Genomic DNA, 19,841 nt, shown 5'->3' with positions numbered 1-19,841 from the left:
TCCTCTTTTTTTCTTCAAGTCTTTTTATTTCCCTGATAAAGTAAATATATACTGCATATCGAGTTAATACCATGAAGCAGGTGCTGCAATTTTGCGATGGTTCAAACCAGGACCTGTTGATTGAAGCATGGGAAAGGAGTGCAGTACGGCTATGCATTTTAGATGAGCATGCCACCATAAAAAAATATCGATACATAATTAAAGCAGCAATCAAGCATGTTTTGATTTCACCCTTTTTCTTTTAATGCACGGACAAAAGTGATGATCCGTTGTGTGCTGAGTTAAAACTACATCCACATCTGCTGCATATCCTGCTTTTTAGACATCTGGGTATCAGCAAAAAGAAAAGTGGCTTCTGGATGTAATTGTCATTCAGCAATTTCTTCATCCTCTGGTACTCCACGGAGGTACAGCACATTGTTGCACCTGGCGTGCAGTACACGAAATGGAGACAAACACGATCATCCCCAAATTACAACAATCAGTCCGTAACTCTGAGTCATATAATCATATGATAAATAAGCATAAAAAAGTCCATACATTAAATTAAGCCTTTATACGTCGTGAATTTTCTTTCAGCACCTTGCAGATTTCATAACCAATGCAGTTGAGGATCTGCTACGATGCTTCTAAAATTTTTTGCATGATAATCTTTCAAATTTCTGCTCTCTATTCATTGTAGAATGGTCCTGATTTCTCTCATGTCAACCAATTATAGCTGGTAGAAAGTCCAAGTACAAGCAGTAAATACCATAATTTGGGCAAAAGACAAGGTGGTAAGTATTGTAATTTTTGCAACTCTCAGGGGTCATAATTGATTGTCGCATGATTTAATTTTCCTAAACAGTCCAGCCCTCAATGGCCGTATGTAGAAGGGTTAATGCTCTCCCACGATTGCCAGCCATTCGTTGAGAGGCCTGGGGGAGCGGACAATCAGCGGCCGCCAGGGGAGGAGGTGGGTGGAGAGAGGGGGCGGTGAGTAGTTGTCACGGCGGAGGGAGGAAGAAAAGAGTGAGGGAGGAGTGGGCGGTGTGCGGTTGCTGGGAGCGAGAGAGAGAGAGAGAGAGATTTGGGTTACATCGGGATTGGAGATACATAGGGAAGAGATACAGGGATTAGCACTGTCCAGATTAAAATAATAATAATAATAATCGGGAACCGGTTGGAAACTAGTTAAGATAACTTTTGATCCATACCCACTAATAACCAATGGGTGGGATGAATATCTACTTTTTAATTAAAAAATATAAAGAAGCACTGTAGCTATCCCCATGAAGTTGTGTTTTCTTTTTTTATTTTTATTTTTCTTCTTAATACATGCATGGAGAAAAGTCTAAAGATATTGGTTCTCTTAAATTGAATACTCGTAGTCTTGACAAATGAAGAATTTAGGAACAATTTTTGGACTACTTGATGTAAATTTTAATCACCAAAGATGTCAACCATCCGAAAGTAAAAATATAGAGCAAATCACATTGGAGTAACAATTGATTACCTTATCAGTATCTCCCCAAGATTTCCTGAGAATTGCCCATCAATGAATTCTTCAGTGTTGGCTAGCTGCAGAGAAGGATGTTACTGTTAAATTAACCTAGTTAATCAAAAGGACTATGTAATAATAGCACACATTGAGATGGCAAAATCCCTAACAGAGAAACTTTATGAAAAGTGATACCTGCAAGTTCATATAGGAATCTACTGAGACAAGATAACCTGAAAAAGGCACAGAGAGAAATTTAGTTATATAAGCATGTTCTTAGAGATAGGTGAATAAAACTTGACACCATGTAATGATGATCTCTTGCACATATAAAACACAAAAAAATTACCTTTGTATTCCATCCCCCACTTCAATTTCACAATTACAGGCTTCCCAGTCAAATTGTTCAAGAAAGGTTTTGGGTTAACTGGAACTGTCTGCAACATCAATAGGGAAACAAGGTTGTTGAAACTTGATAGTGCAACAAGACATTTTACAACAAAAAAAGGCATCTAATCATTAAATATAATGCTTTTCACACAGCAAAAGTAAACAATATTTTGCTAAATGCCCCCCCCCCCCCCCCCCCCAAAAAAAAAAAGACACAAACCACACCACAAAAAAAAAAAAAGACATTCTTTTATTAAGGACTCCAGACAGCATGGAAGTACTCTAAATGCGAAGAATGTTGGATTGTCCGAAATGCAGTAGCCAGAAACTTGTACCTAGGATAATGCATGCACTTTTGAACCTTCCTAGAATCTCGAATGCGCAGCCGCTTCCTAAACACTTCCTTACTAAAAGTGTCTCTACAATATCTGCTTGCTCACGCCCACAACTGTTCCTAAGACTGGCAACTAAGGCTTGAAGCCCTAAAGGGAATTCCCTCTCGGTTCATGTTTCATTAAATTGAGCAACCAATGCTAGATGCTTTAGCCATCAACAATTCCAACTTACAGCTTTCCTTACCCCTGCTATCTAGAGGTGTCGGCACTTTGGACATTTGGGCATGGCAAGACAAAATACGCAGCTAGATACTCCACTTTGAAGTGTTCTGTTGATATCAGCAAAAAGTGTTCGACACTTGACAATTTTTTTGGAGTGTCATGCAGAGAATTCTTAATTTGACGCACTGGACACTTTCAATAAAGTGTCCTTAAGCTTTTCTAGACATTTCAAGTGAAGTGCCCTTATGTCTATAATATACAATTATCAAGATTATACGGATACTTTAAGCAAAGTATCATTGCACTTTTAATATAAAGTTATCACAGCTATACTTTAACAAAATGTCATTATATTCTAAACATGAATATATCATGATTAGTCATCATTTTTTAAGTATCTCAACATATCTTAAATGAACCTAAAAAATAAATTAAACAACTTGCACACTCAAGGCTATTACATTAATTTATTTGTTAAATAGCATCTAGAATTCTACATTTCTCTTTTTCTTGAATAAGCATTAAAAGATACAAATACACTATATACATATACTTCTATACATATACATATGCATATACATATATATCTATAAATATTGTGTCCCTGTGCCTAGACTTTTGGAGCTTGCCAAGTGTGTACATAACACTGTTGCTAATGGATAAACACACCACAGCTTGGAGCATCATAGTTTTAAGGTTTAAACCAAAAGCATGTGTTTTGTCTAAAATGTTTTGGTTTTCAGGCCTACAAAAGAGAAACAATAGCAGGCACATGTTCGGCCCCACTTTGAGCTTATACTGAATGAAACCATCTCGATGTTATACAAAGCATGAGATCCAAAGGAAAAAGCTATGCTGTAATGGTACAATTTTAAACTACTTGTTTTTGCCAATTACTACCATAAATCCATTTGAATATTAGCAACTACTAAGTTTTCTATAATCTTTGTCCTAATAATTAGATAAAGGAGATATATATAGATATAGATATATACACATGTAAATACATATACGTACATATACATATGTATGTATGATACAGTAATCTTTTTTTTAGAGCCAGGATGGGAGGAAACCAGGCCAATATGCTTAGTTTTGAAATAAACAGTTAATGCACAATATATACATATATAATTATGAATTCAAGAGAACCAACTGACCAAATACTAAATTCTCTAATATGCCAATCTTAAAGTACACAACTAATACATTACCAATCTGCTTACTCCTTTTATACACAATTGGTACAGCCTATGTCAAAAATTAGACAGATCCCTTGCTTATTTTCCATTCATAAGTCATACATACCTAGATATTGATTTATTTAATATATTTTTATTTATGTGATATCTTCTTTTGATTTAGAATATATTGCTCACAACTGAAGTAAACTTCACAGCATGGATGGGCTAGAAAAAATAGCCAGAAATCATCATAAAATGTCTATACGCTCGCCATTAAATAATAGAAAAGGAAGAAACACCTATATCATAGATGCTAGAGGTTTTGCATGATAAATCAAAGTTGTGAAAGGGATTTCAACATGCTTGCGCTCCATCATGCAGTGGAAAGTGTAAAAACTTTTGTTGTTATCTTTTCAGTATGTCCTCTTTATAACATATATTTTACATCCTAACTTTTGCACCTGCCATAGAGAGAGATTTGTTGATATATTAATGTTGAGTTGGTGAGTCATTAGTTAAAAATAAGACAGGGAGTGGCTGTTTTAAAATGCCGTGCATAAGGCCAAATATACAGCCGCATATGCGTATACAATCCCCTGATGGCACCACATATCCTATATGCGGCTATCATATGCAATCAGGCCATATATAGGTCGAAAAGACCATTTCTTAGCACTTCGACGATACATAAGCAGTAGGATTAATATTGCACAGCTGCATATGCAACCTACCTATCATTGTACAGTCGCATGCATGTCCCTTTTAGCATTGCGTGACCATAGACGTGGCCATTCCTACACAGAGCCATGCAAATAAAGCATGTTCAAGCTACCGGTTGAGTTGGATGTGGGTTTCAAGCAGGCCAATATGTATATATTAACAATATCAATATGTTAATTATGCTACAAATATTGCTACTAAGAAACTACTACGTAGTAATCACTAATTGCTAGATGTCATTATTATTAATGTTGCTACTATTTATAAAAATATTATTATTATCACAAGTATTCACATTATTATTTATTATATACAATCTATATTATTTATTTAAACATTTAAATTACTAACTGCATATGTGCCTGTATATGCAGCCTGCATAACACGTATATGCTATGCGGTCCCATGACTGCCCATATACCACAGCTGAATTTTAAAACATTGGTGAGCGATCAGTGAGATATTTTGGAATTTTACTTGGAATTATGAACAAAATTTTGGAAGATAAGCTTTCAATAATAACCAAAACAAAATACAGTTATATAGTAGAGATGCAGTACAATACTAAACAAAGGTTCTAACAAAACAAATACTAAATATACTAAATATACTAAAACAAAATCTAATTTACCCTCATCTAGCATATATATATATATATATATACATATCTATAAACATATACGTATACATATATACATATACATATATATATTTACATCTATATAAACACACACACATATATATATGATTTATATAAAAGAAAGAGATAAAGTGGGAAAATTCTATAATATATAATCCAACCAGCGTTAACAAACTGAAGGGCTTCTAAAGAGTAGCGTATAATATTGCAAACTCAAGAGAGATAATTGTAAACAAATTATTTTATTTTGAGACATATGGTGGAAATGCCACCATCCATAGTCGAGCTTGGGACCTCTCCTGTAAGGAGAGTGCCAACTCATCTGAAATAAATCTCGTTGGCCTTATAATCAATTTGCCTACAACATTGCATAAATCACAATGCTAGGCAAAAATTAGAATGTTAAGGCGAGCATGTGATAAACATCAAGACCATTCGTATTTGATACATTAGAGAAAGTATAAACATGAAACAAATTGATAAATAAGTGATGCACTTCTGAAAAATAGATCTACAAGGATAAAGAGGGAGATGAAAAAAGAGCCTCTATTTCATTTAAATCAATTAAATCATAATTCTTCTCTAGTCTTGGAAATGGCCTCATCTCCCCATGTACAGTCTATTTGTAGAAGCATGATTGTAGAGCAAATGCAGAAGCAGGGCAAGAATAATAAACCCTTTATAGATCTTGGTTACGGATCTGCTTGGTTGCCCATGACTGGGCATCCAAACTCAGTTGGGCCAGCAGGAACCCATTTCAGGTGTTTGGTTTGCCTGAATTGGAATTGAAGTAGGTTCCAAAAATGGCTTGTGAAAAGAAAAAACGGCCGAAGCCAGTTCAGACCAAGGGTGGCTAAGGCCACTTCCACAAAGCATGGTCCCGCTTAGCCCACTTACACCAAACCAAACAGGCCCTAAAAGTATGTGCTACAAGGACTCTATGATAAACACCAACATATAGGTTCTGAATAATTACATGAATTTAATAAGGAGAGAGGAGTAGCAGTATTAGGAAGCAGGTTTGATAGCAGAAAATTTTCAAGCAGGTGTGATGATCAAGATAAAATATTCCATCTACTAAAGGTAAATTTACTAATTGTAATATAATTAAAGAAAGATCCTAAATTCTATTGATATATTTTGCGTCAAGTTCCTTCCATTCCATGGGATCACTTTTATGTTGGTTTTTCCATAGACCATGAACTCACAATTAAAAGAAAATCAAATTTAAACATCCAAATTTGGTAGTTGCAAAGAATTTATTTCTCCTAATGAAATGAAATGATGCCTTCCAAAGTCTACATGTAAATAAACAACTAAAGTACTATAGCAAAATAGGAAATAAAATTAGTGAAGATCAAGGTATGATCTCATTGCATATCAATCCACCAAGTGAAATATAGCAATAGTAAGTGCTAGCAAAAGCAAGTTGTTTAAATTTTAACCTTAAAAGTGAAAATGTGACATGTCTGGGAGAGTCAAAAAACAGAATCACCTCTTGGAGATTGTAGTTGGGAGGAAAATAGAGAACATGAATAAAAAGAAAAAGGAAAAGGAAAGAAAATAGGAAAAAAAGAAAGCAAATATAGGGAAAAATATAAGGAGAAGAAACATGGTAGAAGGAATAAAAAAAGACTTTTCAAATGATATGAGAAGGGATGAGATGGAGAAGAGGGAAAAAAAAAGAAGAATCCTTTAACAAAGAAGGGGATGAAGAGGAATAAAAAGAAAGAGGAGAAGACAGGAAGCATTTAAGGGGCAAAACTTTCGGGGCCTTTGAGCAGTTGAATAGTTGTCAATGGGATGCCAGAGGGCTATCAGTGGTCAAACAAACTAATAAAGGACCTCTGTTGATGCATTGGCAAATGAATGGGTAGTTAGCCGTATCTCTAGGTCAAGCGAGGGTGGATGGGATGAGGGAAATGATAGCATACCTTATATTATTTTAACTTTTGAAGCACATAACATAAGTTTCTTTTAGTTGCGAAAGTGACCCAAAAAAAGCAAGTGGATTTTTTTTTTTAAAAAAAAGTACTGTAACTTTGAGCTAATGCCGACACAGCCATTGCCTAGGTAATTTGGCCTCTCTAGGCAAATTCACCAAGGTGCCAATTTTGATAACATTGCTAAAAACCTAACATCTTCTAAATTCTTTTTGTCTCTAAAGTTCATGACAATCAACACCATAACTTTTTTTTAAAAAAAAAATGGTAAAAAGCCAAATCAAGGTTCGCCATCTCAGTAGAAGACCCCATACAGTACCATCCTATTACAGTGCCGGTACGCTCAGTACGGGGGTCGGTTCAGCAAACCGAGTGTCGGCATACCCCTCATGTCGCGTACCAGTACAATACGGTCAGTATGCATCGGTACCAATCAATACAGCAAACCTTGAGTCAAACTATTGATTATATCTGGAATTCATGATATGTAAAAATTTTCTTGTCATAGCTACAATATATATTAAACTATAAAGATACATGTTTATCTTAATAATCACCTTTACCTAATTTTGCTCTCATCTTAAGTGATTAAGTCACAATAGATATCCATCAGATTTAAAATGGGGAGTAATTATATATAAAGACTCAAAGTCCATCAACATAGAGAAATATCATAATTTTTATAATCCAATCTTGACCATCCATAAATTAAAATAATAGAATCATATGCATTTTTATATTCTCACGCTTCAGTTTCATAAAATCTAATTGTCTTAAACTACCTTGGACCAAATATACAATTCTCAGAATAATTGCTACATTCTATAATGCCAATAAGCACCAACAACACCAATTATCTGTGATTGTCAAAGGAGGCATACCATGATAACCTATCTAATCTCAACATGGTTTGATGATACAAATCAAAGAATCGCATGTATCTGCATGTAGCTTGATGCATGTATGTGTAACACCAAACAGCTGGTTGAATTGAGGCCAGAAATGGTTGTGCATTAAAAATGCTTTAATCATTTCATGTGACAATTTGAAGCTTTGAATTCCACAAGCCCATCCCAAGCATTAGTGAGAACTAATGAATGGCCTTCTACATTATCATATGTAATTTCTTTGCTTTTGAATGTACTTCTAAAAAATCATATGTTATTTCTCTGCTTTTGTCACTTTCTTGAACACTATCTAGAGAAAAAATAGTTACAAAAGTGTGGATTCAAGGAATGCAGTTATAAAATGTCTAATAAATCATTACTCAAAAAGAATTTGAACTATATTTCTGCGCATATGTTGACCATTTATTCATCAAATCAGAACATCACTTGCATTCACTTCAGTCACATGCAAAGTCAGTCATCGTTTGACCTTTTGACTTTATTAATGTTTTAGCTGTGGCATGCCTTGAAAGAAAATTGATCCTTTATGCATATCTTCCATGGGAATGGAAGGTATAAATATAAGCATAACGTGCATGGCTCATGAACCTTTATGTGTGATGCATATGCCCTACTCCAAATAGCCTCTCCGATGAACCTTAAAGGTGTTACTGAACAGCTGTTCCCTCAAGGCACGATGTCAGACAGACCTCAAAAGGCATTTTAAACAGTTCTTTGCCAGTGGCACTCCAATTTCCTGACAATGCCCATAAGGAAGATTCTCATTAGTTATACTTCCACCCCCTTAACCTTGCAAAAAGGAATATTCTATATATTGTGTATTTCTTCGAAGACATTCTTTGGTTACTCTTATCCATAACTAACCAAATCTCTATCAACCTAACCTTCTAGGGGTAGCAAAAACGAAGCACCATCGTTCAGCAAATTCTACAGCAAAAACTGAAAATGTCCCTAGAATGCCAAAAGGTATTACAAAGAAAAAACCTCCCATGTAGTTTAAATTAAACTGGAATTGCATAAACGGATGGCTAACTGTCATCGGAAAGGCCCATGATAATCAAATCTTAGATCCCATACTTGCACAATCAGAATCATCTAACTTTTTCCCAATGTTCCCACAAAAAAAAAAATGAGGCCATGCTCTAGCCTAGCATACATTGGAACCTAGACAAATTAGCTCTCACCCATTGTTTTATGCTGCATATTGCTAAGACCCATTCCCTCTATGAAAATATCATCAACATACTTTTTGAGTATTCGTTTGGGTCCATACCATCTAATAATGCCAAAGCCACTACTTGAAATCAAACTATGATAACTAAAACAAGGAAATGGGCTGTCTATGGATGATGTTATCTGCAGAGCTCAGTGTTCAATCAAAAACCAAATAATCAATAATTAATAACCAAGCTTAGTGCATTCTTTTTGCCTAGGGTTTAATTTCTAACATGATTAAGGTCAGGATCACATTATCTGCACCTTGCCTGCAGCCAAGAAAACAAGCAAGCACTGCAAAACAATGATCATTCTTATGCAAGAAGAAACATAATTCTGAATCTAACAGATAATCATATAAAAATTTCACGATCTAAACTAGCAGCACAAACACTTATCACATGGCACCTAATATTGCAATAAAAAAGAATAATGCATGTAAAATAGATCTGATTTCACCTGCCAAAATTTCAACAAAAATTCACTTCTTTTCACATCACAATCAAGAACAGTTCGAAATACGCAATACTTATATGCACTGGCTTTCTTTGAGCTCAGGATAGGGAATCTTTAGGCACCGAGTTGGGTGCAGCCCTTGGAGCGAGACAGCGCGGCGTGACATCGTCTTAGGGTTCCAGGGTTTGATATGTAAACCCAAAGACAATTTTTAAATTTTTTCAGCCGGAGGGAGGGGGGGGGGGTTCTTGGAGATGGGATACGCTCGGTTAGGGTTAGGGTTTGTTAGGTATTAGAACCGGGAGAGAGATTTCTCGTAAAAAAACGATGATGTCCAGCGAGAGAGAGAGAGAGAGAGAGAGAGAGAAACGGGGGGGTTGGAAGACTTACCGCCATGGAGACGAGAAGCGAAGCTTGGGAGGAGCCCCCGTGAGAAGCGGAAGCGACGAGAGAAAAACGACAGCACGAATAAAAGGAGTGGGTTGGTTTAGGGCTTTACAGCCTCTTGAGTTTCGACGCAGTAGGGTGGGGGTGGGCCGGGCTGGGCCAAGGAGCGAGCTGGCCTGGATCCGGAGCCATGTACATTTCCTAGTCTAAACAGCTACAGGAAAAAGTCCTATCAGACGTTAGGCCCTCCGGCGGTGCATTTTTAACCGAGCTGCACCCATTCCTACAAAGTATCAGTCAGTCACTTGGTCTTCTCTTGGTTAGTTTGGGAGACGTAGGAGTGGTCAAGCAACTAGGCATGGCCCAAGTATTAATGCAGCATGTATAGTGGACTCGAATACGTGATGTATAGCCTGGGTTGATGTACATCAAAGGCACATTTTGATCAAGATTCTACCTTTCTTGTGGCGTGTCAACTAAGATCCATGCTTAATTAATTGCGTGCCACAACCTGGAAATGGAGCACAAACTCAAAAATCCTACAAATATCAATATCTTACACTATAACTATTTTAGTCTTATTTACTGCCACACATAAGACAAAGCACAAAGAACACAATATCGGCCTGTTTGATATAGGTCATTTTTTTCGGGTTTCTTCTTCTTCTTTTTTTAACAGAAACACGGAATTTAATGAAAAAAATATGTTTGGCTGTCCTATTTTTATTTCTATTTTTAAAAATAATTTATATTATTTCTAGAAAAAGTGAAAACGAATGATTTTCACTTCCAATTTTTTAAAAGTAGATTTTTACCCTTCTCTCAACCCTTCTTCTTTTGCCTAATCTCGCCCTCGGCTTCACCACTCTTGCCAAACCACACCAACTTTTATCGTTTTAATAATAATAATAATTATTATTATTATTATATTAATATAAATATATATTATGCATATTATATAATAATATTATATAAAATAATATAAGTTACAATATATAATATAATAAATAATATGTATTATATAATATATTCTAATATATATTATTGATATATTATTATATATTGTAATATATATTATATATATAAGGTAGAAGGGAGGTGCCGGGATTAGGAGGTTGGGCAAAGAGGATGAGAAATGGGTAAAAATCCACCTTAAAAAAAGTAGAAGTGAAAAATTTTTTACTTCCACTTCTTCTAGAAATAATGAAAATTATATAAAAAAATAAGAAGCTGAAACAAGATAGCTAAACATATTTTCTGCATTGCATTTCATTTTTTTCTAATTTATTTACCTAGGTTTTATGTACTACCTAGCATCCTAGAGTTGAGAGTTATTTACCACGTCTGATAGATATGAAAATGAGGGCAAAAAATATTCTGCACCCCGAACTATCTTTTATTAGAATGATGCACTTGTTAGCTAATAATTTATTGTCTCACAACATGGATCCTTTCTCCCAAAAAATGAAATTGGATAGAGAAATTTAGATGCACAAGTACCACAAACAACATGCATGGAGGACAAAAATGTGCAGTTTGAGGACCAAATCCATTCTCCTCGCTTTCTTTCCATTTTCATATCTTCAATTTGTTTCATGTAACAAGTTAGTCAAAAAAGTTTGCTTGCCACAAGTAATAAACGAATATCAACTAAATATACATCCATAAGATGTAGGATCCATTTTGGCAAGCTTGAATATTTATGGACAGATCAAGCAAGAATACAAGTGTCTGTTGCCCACAAGTGTCAACTAAATCATTCATCTCAAGCAAGATTAAAGAGTTAGATGATGAACTAAGGGTGCACTCAATACATGTGCACCATGCATACCCTAATAATCGTCAAAGGAAGAGTGGATGTGAGATTTGGTCCAAGTTAACTCAGCTTCTGATAATCCATCACTTTATATGATTCGACCATTGCATATAGTCTAAGAGTGGCAATCGGGTCGAATCGGATTAGATACGGATCAGGTAGAATATAAGATAGATCAGAAATCTATCACCTTAACTCTTACCTATTTATAAAACGAGCCAAAAATCTAGATCCAGGCTTGATCATTAATTTTAAACCTAAGCAGATTTATAATAGTTTGAATCAAGTTAAACAGGTTGCATGGTCCTAGTATTTGTGCCCTTAATAATATGTCAATAGGTCAACGATCCATGGATCACATGCATGGGGACTTTAAAGATTTAAGCCACGTACACATTAAACACTTTATACATGCAACCACTAGAAGGTGTCCCATAGAGTTTAGCTTGAGCGCACATCCCTCTTTTTTGCTCTCTCTCCTCTCTATGTATATCTCACACACTCTCTCTCTCCACATGGATTTTTATAGTTTCGAGGCCAACAAGAAATTCTTTTTAATAATAAATCAGCTCTTTATATGTTTTTTTTTTTATATATATTTTCAACCATGAACCATGGGCTGCCTTGACACCACATCTCCCTTTTTTCCCTCCCTTAATCACGTGTATCACCTATCTCCAAGTATGGTGCGAAAGAATAATTAGAGTCGGCAATCTATTTGATTCTACGTCATGGAAGGGTCGCAAGCAAAGAACCATCTACTCATCCACTTGTGTTAGCGTTAGCTCATGGACAAGCAACAACGTATAGCATGAGGAAACATTGTACGGCAAATTCATGCCCTTAGATCTCATCGAATCACTATTTTGGATTACCTTTGATTATATTCAAATTTGTATTAAGATAAGCATTTTCTATTAGAGCCATGTTTTTTCTAAGTGAGACCCCTACATACTATTCTTTGATTAATTCTAAGACTACTTGGAAGAATAACAAGCAATCATATTTTCTCTAATTAATTGAGCAATGCAAATAGTCAGGTCGTATATTCCCTATCTTACTAGACAATTAAATTATCTTTACAGGCCAAACGATTAAACCACATCAGGAATTCCTCCGTCAAAGAAATTTGCTGACGGTTAAGATGTAAAAATCTAATGCATAAAACAATCTCATCAAGAACATTATAGGCTATTATATCTCGCAAGTAATATATATATATATAGTAAGTTCAAAGACGGGGGAGATAGTCGGCAATACCAGCTCGTTCCGCAGATTGTGCGTATACTAACACGAATAAATGGATAGAAATAAAAGATCGCAAACTAAAAGCAAGACCACAAGATAATGTGATACGACTACTGATTTGATCGCCAGACCTCAAAGCATGTGAGGATGAAGACGGGACACCAACTGAAAAAGCCATGCACCCATCCCCCGTCACATCCCTGAACCAACAGCCATAGACACCGTATCTCTCCAATGTTGCAATCCTATTCCAAGGAAACCTTCGTTCATATTATATCATGTCAGATCATATATTCCCACGAAAACAACCTCCAAAGAGAACTAGTTACAGCCTCGCTTAATGAGGAATAAAATTCATAAAATAATAAAAATACAAACTTCACAGAGTGCAATGGTGGCGCCAGTTGCATCTCCATCACACTCATGGCCCTTTGCAGTGCTTCCGGCGGCTCGCCTTCGCTGGTATTATCCGAATTCTCTTAGTCACACGGACAAAATCCCTGATCAGATCCATCAGAAATCACATCAATTAAAAACATAAATTTTTTTATATGCTTACAGGAGAGGAGAGAAAAGAAAAAAAAGAAAAAGAAGGGCTAGTAGGTGGAATTAATATAATTTACGGACTTCCAGTTAAGATCACCGGCGAGGAGGAGGTCATCTTCCATGTCTTCATAGGCAACCATGTAGCCCGGCACGGCGTTGGAGAGATCGAGCCCATCGGGTGCATTCCCACCGAGGCCTTCATCGTCGTCCACATCGACAAACATACGGCGTAGTGCCATTGCCAAGCTCTTGTAGCTGCTGTGCTTGTGGAGATGGATGCGGTGGCAGATGGAGCGGCCCTCGAGGACGACCGTAACCGAAGGGACGACGGTGGAAGCTACGTCATCGTCGAGGGCCGACAGCCTGAGGAGTTTTCGGGGGTTGATAGGCGCCGGAGGAGGCAGCGCACGCATTGCAGTACTTGCACCGCCAGCATCGCTGGTGATTCGAGGGTAGAAAGGGGCGCCGGTGCTCAAATAGAGGCTGCCCTTCTCGTCCCACGGCCTCTTCGAAGCTTCTCGGTAGGAGTCGAGCCTGTTCATGGTCTTCACCGGCCTGAGAAATTCTCTTGGAACGAAGAGATGTGAATGCGAAGTAGCGTTTGGTAGTATCTCACAACCGTCCGTTGATGGACAGCAAAATCAGGCTTAGGGTGAGGGTTGGGGTTGATGCTTCTAAGGAGAGAGGGGAGGAGTTTTAAAGACTCACGGAGAAGGGCGTTTTTTATTTTATTTTATTGGATTCTTTGACAGCGTGTTTTTGGGGATCGGGGGAAACGCGTAAAAGAAATGGTGCTCGGGATGGTGGGCGGTGGCCCTTGTGATCCACGCGGAGGAACCACCGTTGCGATCGCCGAATGGCTCGGCGTTTCTTCGGAATATTTTCCAATAAATCTATCTTTTGATTGTCACCTCATGGATGTGGGTTGGATTTATTTAAAATTTGGTATTTTTTTGCGCCCAACCGATTGTAAGCTCTAGTTTGAATCGTCTTTTTCCGAGGGAGCAGTGACAAGATTCAAATCCATGTCAAAGAATTTTGGTGGGAATGGTTTTCTAGATTGGACTGGCGTGTCGTTGGATATCGAAATTAATATTGGTGTACGCCGATCTTAACTGGAGTCATCCACGTTTTCCCCTTGCGCCAAGATTCTGGGTTCAAGCGAGCGGAGGTTCTAGGTCCAGTCTTAGATGGCACTTCAAAGAATTTAGATCGCCACCAAGGTGGTAGCCTAGTGGTACTGAGCAGCAATTCTAACCACAATGTCCCAAGTTCAAATCGCTGCGGCGATGATTAAATTGTGGACCGGAGCTTACTACTTTGGCCACTGCTTGAACTTGTGGTGTAGGACCGCTCTTGAACCGCTAGTAGTCGGGGTGGTGCCGGGTGTGACGTACTCACACATGGGACTCGAGCCAGAGCTCAGAGAAGTAGCTGAGCCGGGCCCACGGGTGGGGAGGGTATGAGTAAAACCGGTCGGGGTGCCCAACACACGGTTATTTCTGCCCGCATCGAACATTCTCCTGGCGGGGCGGGAGCCTAGTGGGGGCTGCTACGCAGGGATGGGCTTGTCCCTTCCTCCGCCCTACTCCTTTTCTTTAGAAAAAAAAAAAAAAAAGAATTTAGACCTAGATAATATCACATGGGCGGATCTCTGTCTTAAAAAAAATTCTTCGTCTTATATTTTTGATGCAAGTCTTCGCGTTATATCAAAAAGTCAACTTTTGACGACATCTTGAGTGGCTGATACGATAGATTTAGCGTCCACATGTAAATGAGTTTCTAATGCACATGTCCACATGATGTTGTCGATTAAAGCCAACTTGCAACCCAAGTACAACCAGGATGCAGAGGAAAAGTATCCGGCCTCTATTTTTTTTTTAATAAGTTAGAGACCATACATCTCTAGATACATCCCAAGATCAGAAAGTAAAAAATAATTTGAAGAAGAAGGTATGGTTTCATAGTTGCGCCAAAAAGTACCATCTGAATTCTAAGCAACGAAAGAGGCAACCTAGTCCGCCGCTCCATTTGCCTCCCTGTAGATAGAAAGCTTGGAAAATACTACAATTCCTAGTCAGTCTGAGGATGTTCTGTAGCAGTGGGTGCCCATATTGCGTTCTGCAATGAGCCTAAATCTACTTAATCACTACAACAGAGTCGTCTTCAATCTAAATACGATCTGCTCTCAGGGTGAGCCTAGCATAGGTAAGACCCTCTCAGGCTGCCCTCAACTCCGCACCAGGAACAGTGACATCAAAAATGCGGCTACCCCTAGCCGCATGCAATTTAGAGTCCAAACCTCTGATCACAAATCTAGTGGTTCCAACTCTGCTATAGTCCTCAGATATGCTGCCGTCAAAATTATTCTTGAAAAAGCTCGAAGGTGGGGGATCCCATTGGATGAATACCGTCTGGGTCGCTGAAAGAGCTGGATGGGAGTCCTAGATATCCTTCGCAATCAGGGCATCTCCAACGAAAGACAATTGAGAGAACCCAGCCGCCTGAAGTAAGGCTCTATCGACTACCAGCCTCGGATGTTGCCTCCTATTCTTGAAGATCCGAGCATTCCTGTCTAGCCAGATGGGGTCGGCAATGTAAGCAACCCTCACCCCTTGCGGTCCCAAAGCAAAAGTTCTCATAGTTCCTTCCAAATAATTCAGAAAGGCAGTGACGGGGGTCATGGATTGCTAGATCCTCCAATCAGCACCAGCCAGCATCGAGGTCTGCTTGACCCGGGGAAGCAAAATAATGCATGTGCTACCAGCTCCTCCTCCAGACATCTGTCGCATGCCGACGGAACACTCAGCCCTCTGCCGCGTAGTATGCCCTGGTTGGTAGGCATCCCCGTGCTACCATCCAGAGGAACAAGGCAAGGCCCGAACACTCTCAGCCAGCTGGTCCCCAAAGATGTATTGGACAGTTGCAACATCCTATCTCCTTTTCCTAGGCATGAACAAATTGCATACCTTAAGTCCCTTAGCACTTTAAGCATCAACTAAGGTGGGCCAAATACGCAGTGGCTGATCAAACAATCAGGCATCATCCATGATGTCAATCAATCGCGTTTCACCAACCAACAATTGATGTTGGCTAGCACTAGCGGAGCACAAGCACACATGTTCCGCCATATGAAGGGAGCTTTGCCAAGTCACCTGAAAATCATATACTATGGAATATGTCCCATACCTGGCCCTCATCATGGTGCACCACAGGCCATCTAGTTCAAGCAAGAACCTCGCCACATATCTAACATCTACCCTATCCTGCTCCTAAGTATTGCCATACCCTATCCTACTCACCCACCCTCAATATCTGCTTTATGCTAGCTTTGAGTTGAGGCTTGATCTTGGGGATGAAGCAGATAGCGGATTTGGTGAGGTTCACTTTCTGCCCAGAAGCAATGCAGTAGTCCTCCAAGGTTCTCTAGATCACTAGGGCATTCTCCCTAGTGGCCTTGGTAAGTAGCAGGCAATCATTGGCAAAGAGAAGATGCAAAATCAGCTCAACAGTGGGGGCTGGTCTGTAGGCATCGAGCACCTACATCAGGGCAGCTGCTCGGAGGGCTCTAGACAGGGCATCAATACAGATAATAAATAGGTAGGGGGATAGAGGACAACCTTGTCACAGGCCGACAGTGGATTCGAAGAAGGGCATTGGTGAGCCATTCACCAGGATAGCGAAGGAAGGCATCTTAAGGCAGCTCATGATCTATCTGATCCACCTCTTATGGAACCCGAAGCTCTCCAAGAATGGGTCAAGAACTGCTAGCTCACACGATTATGAGCCCTCTTCATGTTAAGCTTGATTGACATTAAGCTGCGTCAACTCAAGGCTCAGAGCGATGAGGACGTTGTCCATGATGCTTCGGCTACCGATGAATGCCCCTTGCTCCGGACTAATGAGATACGGAATAATGCCCCATAATCTGATGACCAAAATCTTTGCGATAACTTTGTATAAGGTTGTATATAAGCTGATGGGCCTATAATTAACCAGCTCCGTGGCCTCCTATCTCTTCGAAATCAGAGTGATAAATGTTCTCTTCGAGGCATTGGGCATCATCTCAGTGTAGAAGAACTGTTGGACCGCAGCAACAATCCCATGCCGAAGGATGGCCCAGTATCTTCTAAAGAAGAAGGGGGGAAAGCCATTAAGGCTAGGGGCCTTATCCTCAGCCAACGATCACATCACCTCCTGGATCTCCATAGCCATGATCAGGGTGGTGAGAACAATGTTCTCAACATTTGAAACTCTCACTGAAGGTGGCATGCCCAGCATATAACTGTTGGTCCCATGCTATGTCGTCCATTTGGATCTGAAGAATTGCAGAAGTTCCCAACTGATAGCACCAACATCTTCAGTAGTCTGGCAATTGCTAGCCCTCAAGCTTCTGATTTTGTTCCTCTATCTCCATATGGTTGTGGATTGGTGGAAGTATCTAATATTCCTATCACTCTCTGCAATCCACTCTCTGCAATTCACTATGCTTTGGACTTATGTTGCCAAAAAATCTCTTGCTAGCGTAAGAGAGAGTGGTGCGCCACCAATTTCAATCTAAGCTCATGCAGCTCATCTAAGGAGAGCCCTCCACACTACTCCTTAGACTAGAGTTGGAATATAAAGGCTTCAGCTTCCTTCAGTCTTCTGAAGATGTTACCCACCTCCACTCAGTTCCATGTTCAGAGCCAGCGTTTTGTAAGCTCCAACTTTCGGGTGACTCAATACATTGCATCCCCACGCACAACCGTCTACCGGACATCCCGCATAATATCTCATAACTGCGAGTAGAAGAGCCAAATCTTCTCAAAACAAAAGGAGACTGATAAGGGGTGCGCGAGTCTGTACTAACCAACACCGGACAATGATTCGAGGTAATCTGTGGTAAGGGGCTCACATGATAATCCGGAAAGCGCTGAATCCACCCGGCCGTTGCGAATACCCGATCAATCCTCCCCCAAACTCTTGCATGGCCCTGACAATTATTGCACCATGTAAATCTTGGTCCAATGAAACCTAAGTCAATGAGACCACTAGCTACAATGAAGTCCTGAAACTCTTTAGCCACAGCCTTGGAGGAGAAGGATTTGCCTCCCCTCTTCTTCTGTGGCCCATCAATATAATTGAAGTTACCTGCCACAAGGGACGAGATGCCCTACTAGGCTACTAGATCAAGCTAACCACCTCACTCTACAAAACTTGATGCTCCCTATAATCAGTACAGGCATACACTACAAACAAAATCCAAGGATGCCGGTATGATCAGAAATCACTATGATAAGTTGTTGATTGAATTTATGAAAAATATCAAAAGTAGTAAATCCCTATCTCCACACCACCACGATACCCCTCGATAGGCCTCAAGATTCAATGGCAAAGAAACCCACGAAGGTGGGAACCGCCGCTTGGCTGGTTGAGGACTTCTACCCTAAAGTCTTGTCTCAAGTAGAACACACACATCCAGATTATAAAATTGTACCCATCTTCTGAAGGAGGCTGAAAAAGACGGCTTCCCTGCCCTCCCACAATTCTAGAGCAAGCACTTCCCTATTTCCTAATCCACTGTCACTGGCCGGCTCTGTTTTGTTTTTCGACCATCAGCCACCTCCATAGCCAGATCTAGTCCGTAAAGCAATCACCTCCATTGTCGGTTGGCCCTATGAGCGTGGTCCCCTTTGGCCATAGCAGACCCCTCCACGGTCATCTCTCTCTCTCTCTCTCTCTCTCTCTCTCTCTCTCTCTCTCTAGGTGAGGAGGCAAGCTGCCAAAAAGAGTCCGAAATAATCGATGAACGCTTGATAGTTGCCGGGAAAGGATGGGAGAAGGTCAAAATTGGAGGTAGTAAAAAAAGTCATTTGAAGATGCTTGAAGTGGATATTTTCATCGTTTGAAACGGTGGGCTAACAGCATTTGCTGGTTGATTTTTCGAAAAAAAATTATGGACGCCTAGCTTCTGCATGTAATATCCCTGCACCAAGGTCCAGTCTTAAGCTCATAAGCCACTACAGTTGTGAGACTCGATAACCAACCATGCATCAGAAGTTTTTGACTTCAGTAAGCGGCCATCCACTCTTTGTAGAACCAACCGTGATAGTTCTTAGTTAACCGAATATATTAGTAAAACAGATGTTTCACATTTTCTGTAAGAAATGGGATGATGCAGACAGCTTACCATCTTCATTTCTTATGGGAGAGTTTATAACGTGATTGCCCTTGACTCGTTTTGACAAGCTCGCACTCAGGTCATCTAGTTGGCAGCTGCTTCCACTTTTTAATACCGATTATACCGACTAAATAGCACATAGATGTAAAAAATAATTCATTAACGAAAATGTAATTAAAAAATCATAT

The 19,841-nt window shown here is 39.2% G+C and overlaps 2 protein-coding genes across 3 annotated transcripts; both read right to left on the bottom strand.

Moving 5' to 3' along the window:
- Nucleotides 1-97: 97 nt before the first annotated feature.
- LOC103720419 (putative small nuclear ribonucleoprotein F) lies at nucleotides 98-9,973 on the bottom strand. 2 transcript variants are annotated; one of them, XM_039127879.3, is made up of 5 exons: nucleotides 9,884-9,973; nucleotides 1,830-1,917; nucleotides 1,676-1,713; nucleotides 1,496-1,560; nucleotides 98-426 (listed from the first exon to the last, which is right to left on the bottom strand). In XM_039127879.3, exons 1-5 carry the CDS (start codon nucleotides 9,887-9,889, stop codon nucleotides 369-371), a joined length of 255 nt encoding a protein of 84 aa, XP_038983807.3. In that variant the 5' UTR covers nucleotides 9,890-9,973; the 3' UTR covers nucleotides 98-368. The 2 variants fall into 2 exon arrangements, with proteins under 2 accessions (XP_038983807.3, XP_089782415.1); XM_089926289.1 differs by lacking the exon at nucleotides 9,884-9,973 and having other exon boundaries at nucleotides 178-426; nucleotides 1,830-1,941.
- A 3,219-nt stretch (nucleotides 9,974-13,192) lies between these two features.
- LOC103720420 (auxin-responsive protein IAA33-like) lies at nucleotides 13,193-14,159 on the bottom strand. The gene is made up of 2 exons (XM_008810110.6): nucleotides 13,572-14,159; nucleotides 13,193-13,444 (listed from the first exon to the last, which is right to left on the bottom strand). Exons 1-2 carry the CDS (start codon nucleotides 14,030-14,032, stop codon nucleotides 13,366-13,368), a joined length of 540 nt encoding a protein of 179 aa, XP_008808332.1. The 5' UTR covers nucleotides 14,033-14,159; the 3' UTR covers nucleotides 13,193-13,365.
- Between the last annotated feature and the right edge of the window lie 5,682 nt (nucleotides 14,160-19,841).

Source organism: Phoenix dactylifera, chromosome 11 (assembly GCF_051530095.1).
Source record: "Phoenix dactylifera cultivar Ajwa chromosome 11, Ajwa_hap1_PhDact_Kaust_v1.1, whole genome shotgun sequence".
In the NCBI taxonomy this organism is placed as follows: domain Eukaryota; kingdom Viridiplantae; phylum Streptophyta; class Magnoliopsida; order Arecales; family Arecaceae; genus Phoenix; species Phoenix dactylifera.
The sequence above is the reverse complement of the archived record's forward strand: the minus strand, read 5'-3'. Positions and strand labels throughout refer to the sequence as shown.

Coding starts and splice junctions, on each gene's coding strand:
- LOC103720419 (XM_089926289.1), bottom strand. CDS start 1,926: ATGTTGCAGACAGTTCCAGTTAACCCAAAACCTTTCTTGAACAATTTG. Junction 1,714..1,829: donor GTGGGGGATGGAATACAAAG/GTAATTTTTTTG, acceptor TGCCTTTTTCAG/GTTATCTTGTCTCAGTAGAT. Junction 1,561..1,675: donor ATTCCTATATGAACTTGCAG/GTATCACTTTTC, acceptor CCTTCTCTGCAG/CTAGCCAACACTGAAGAATT.
- LOC103720420 (XM_008810110.6), bottom strand. CDS start 14,032: ATGAACAGGCTCGACTCCTACCGAGAAGCTTCGAAGAGGCCGTGGGAC. Junction 13,445..13,571: donor GCCGGTGATCTTAACTGGAA/GTCCGTAAATTA, acceptor GGATCTGATCAG/GGATTTTGTCCGTGTGACTA.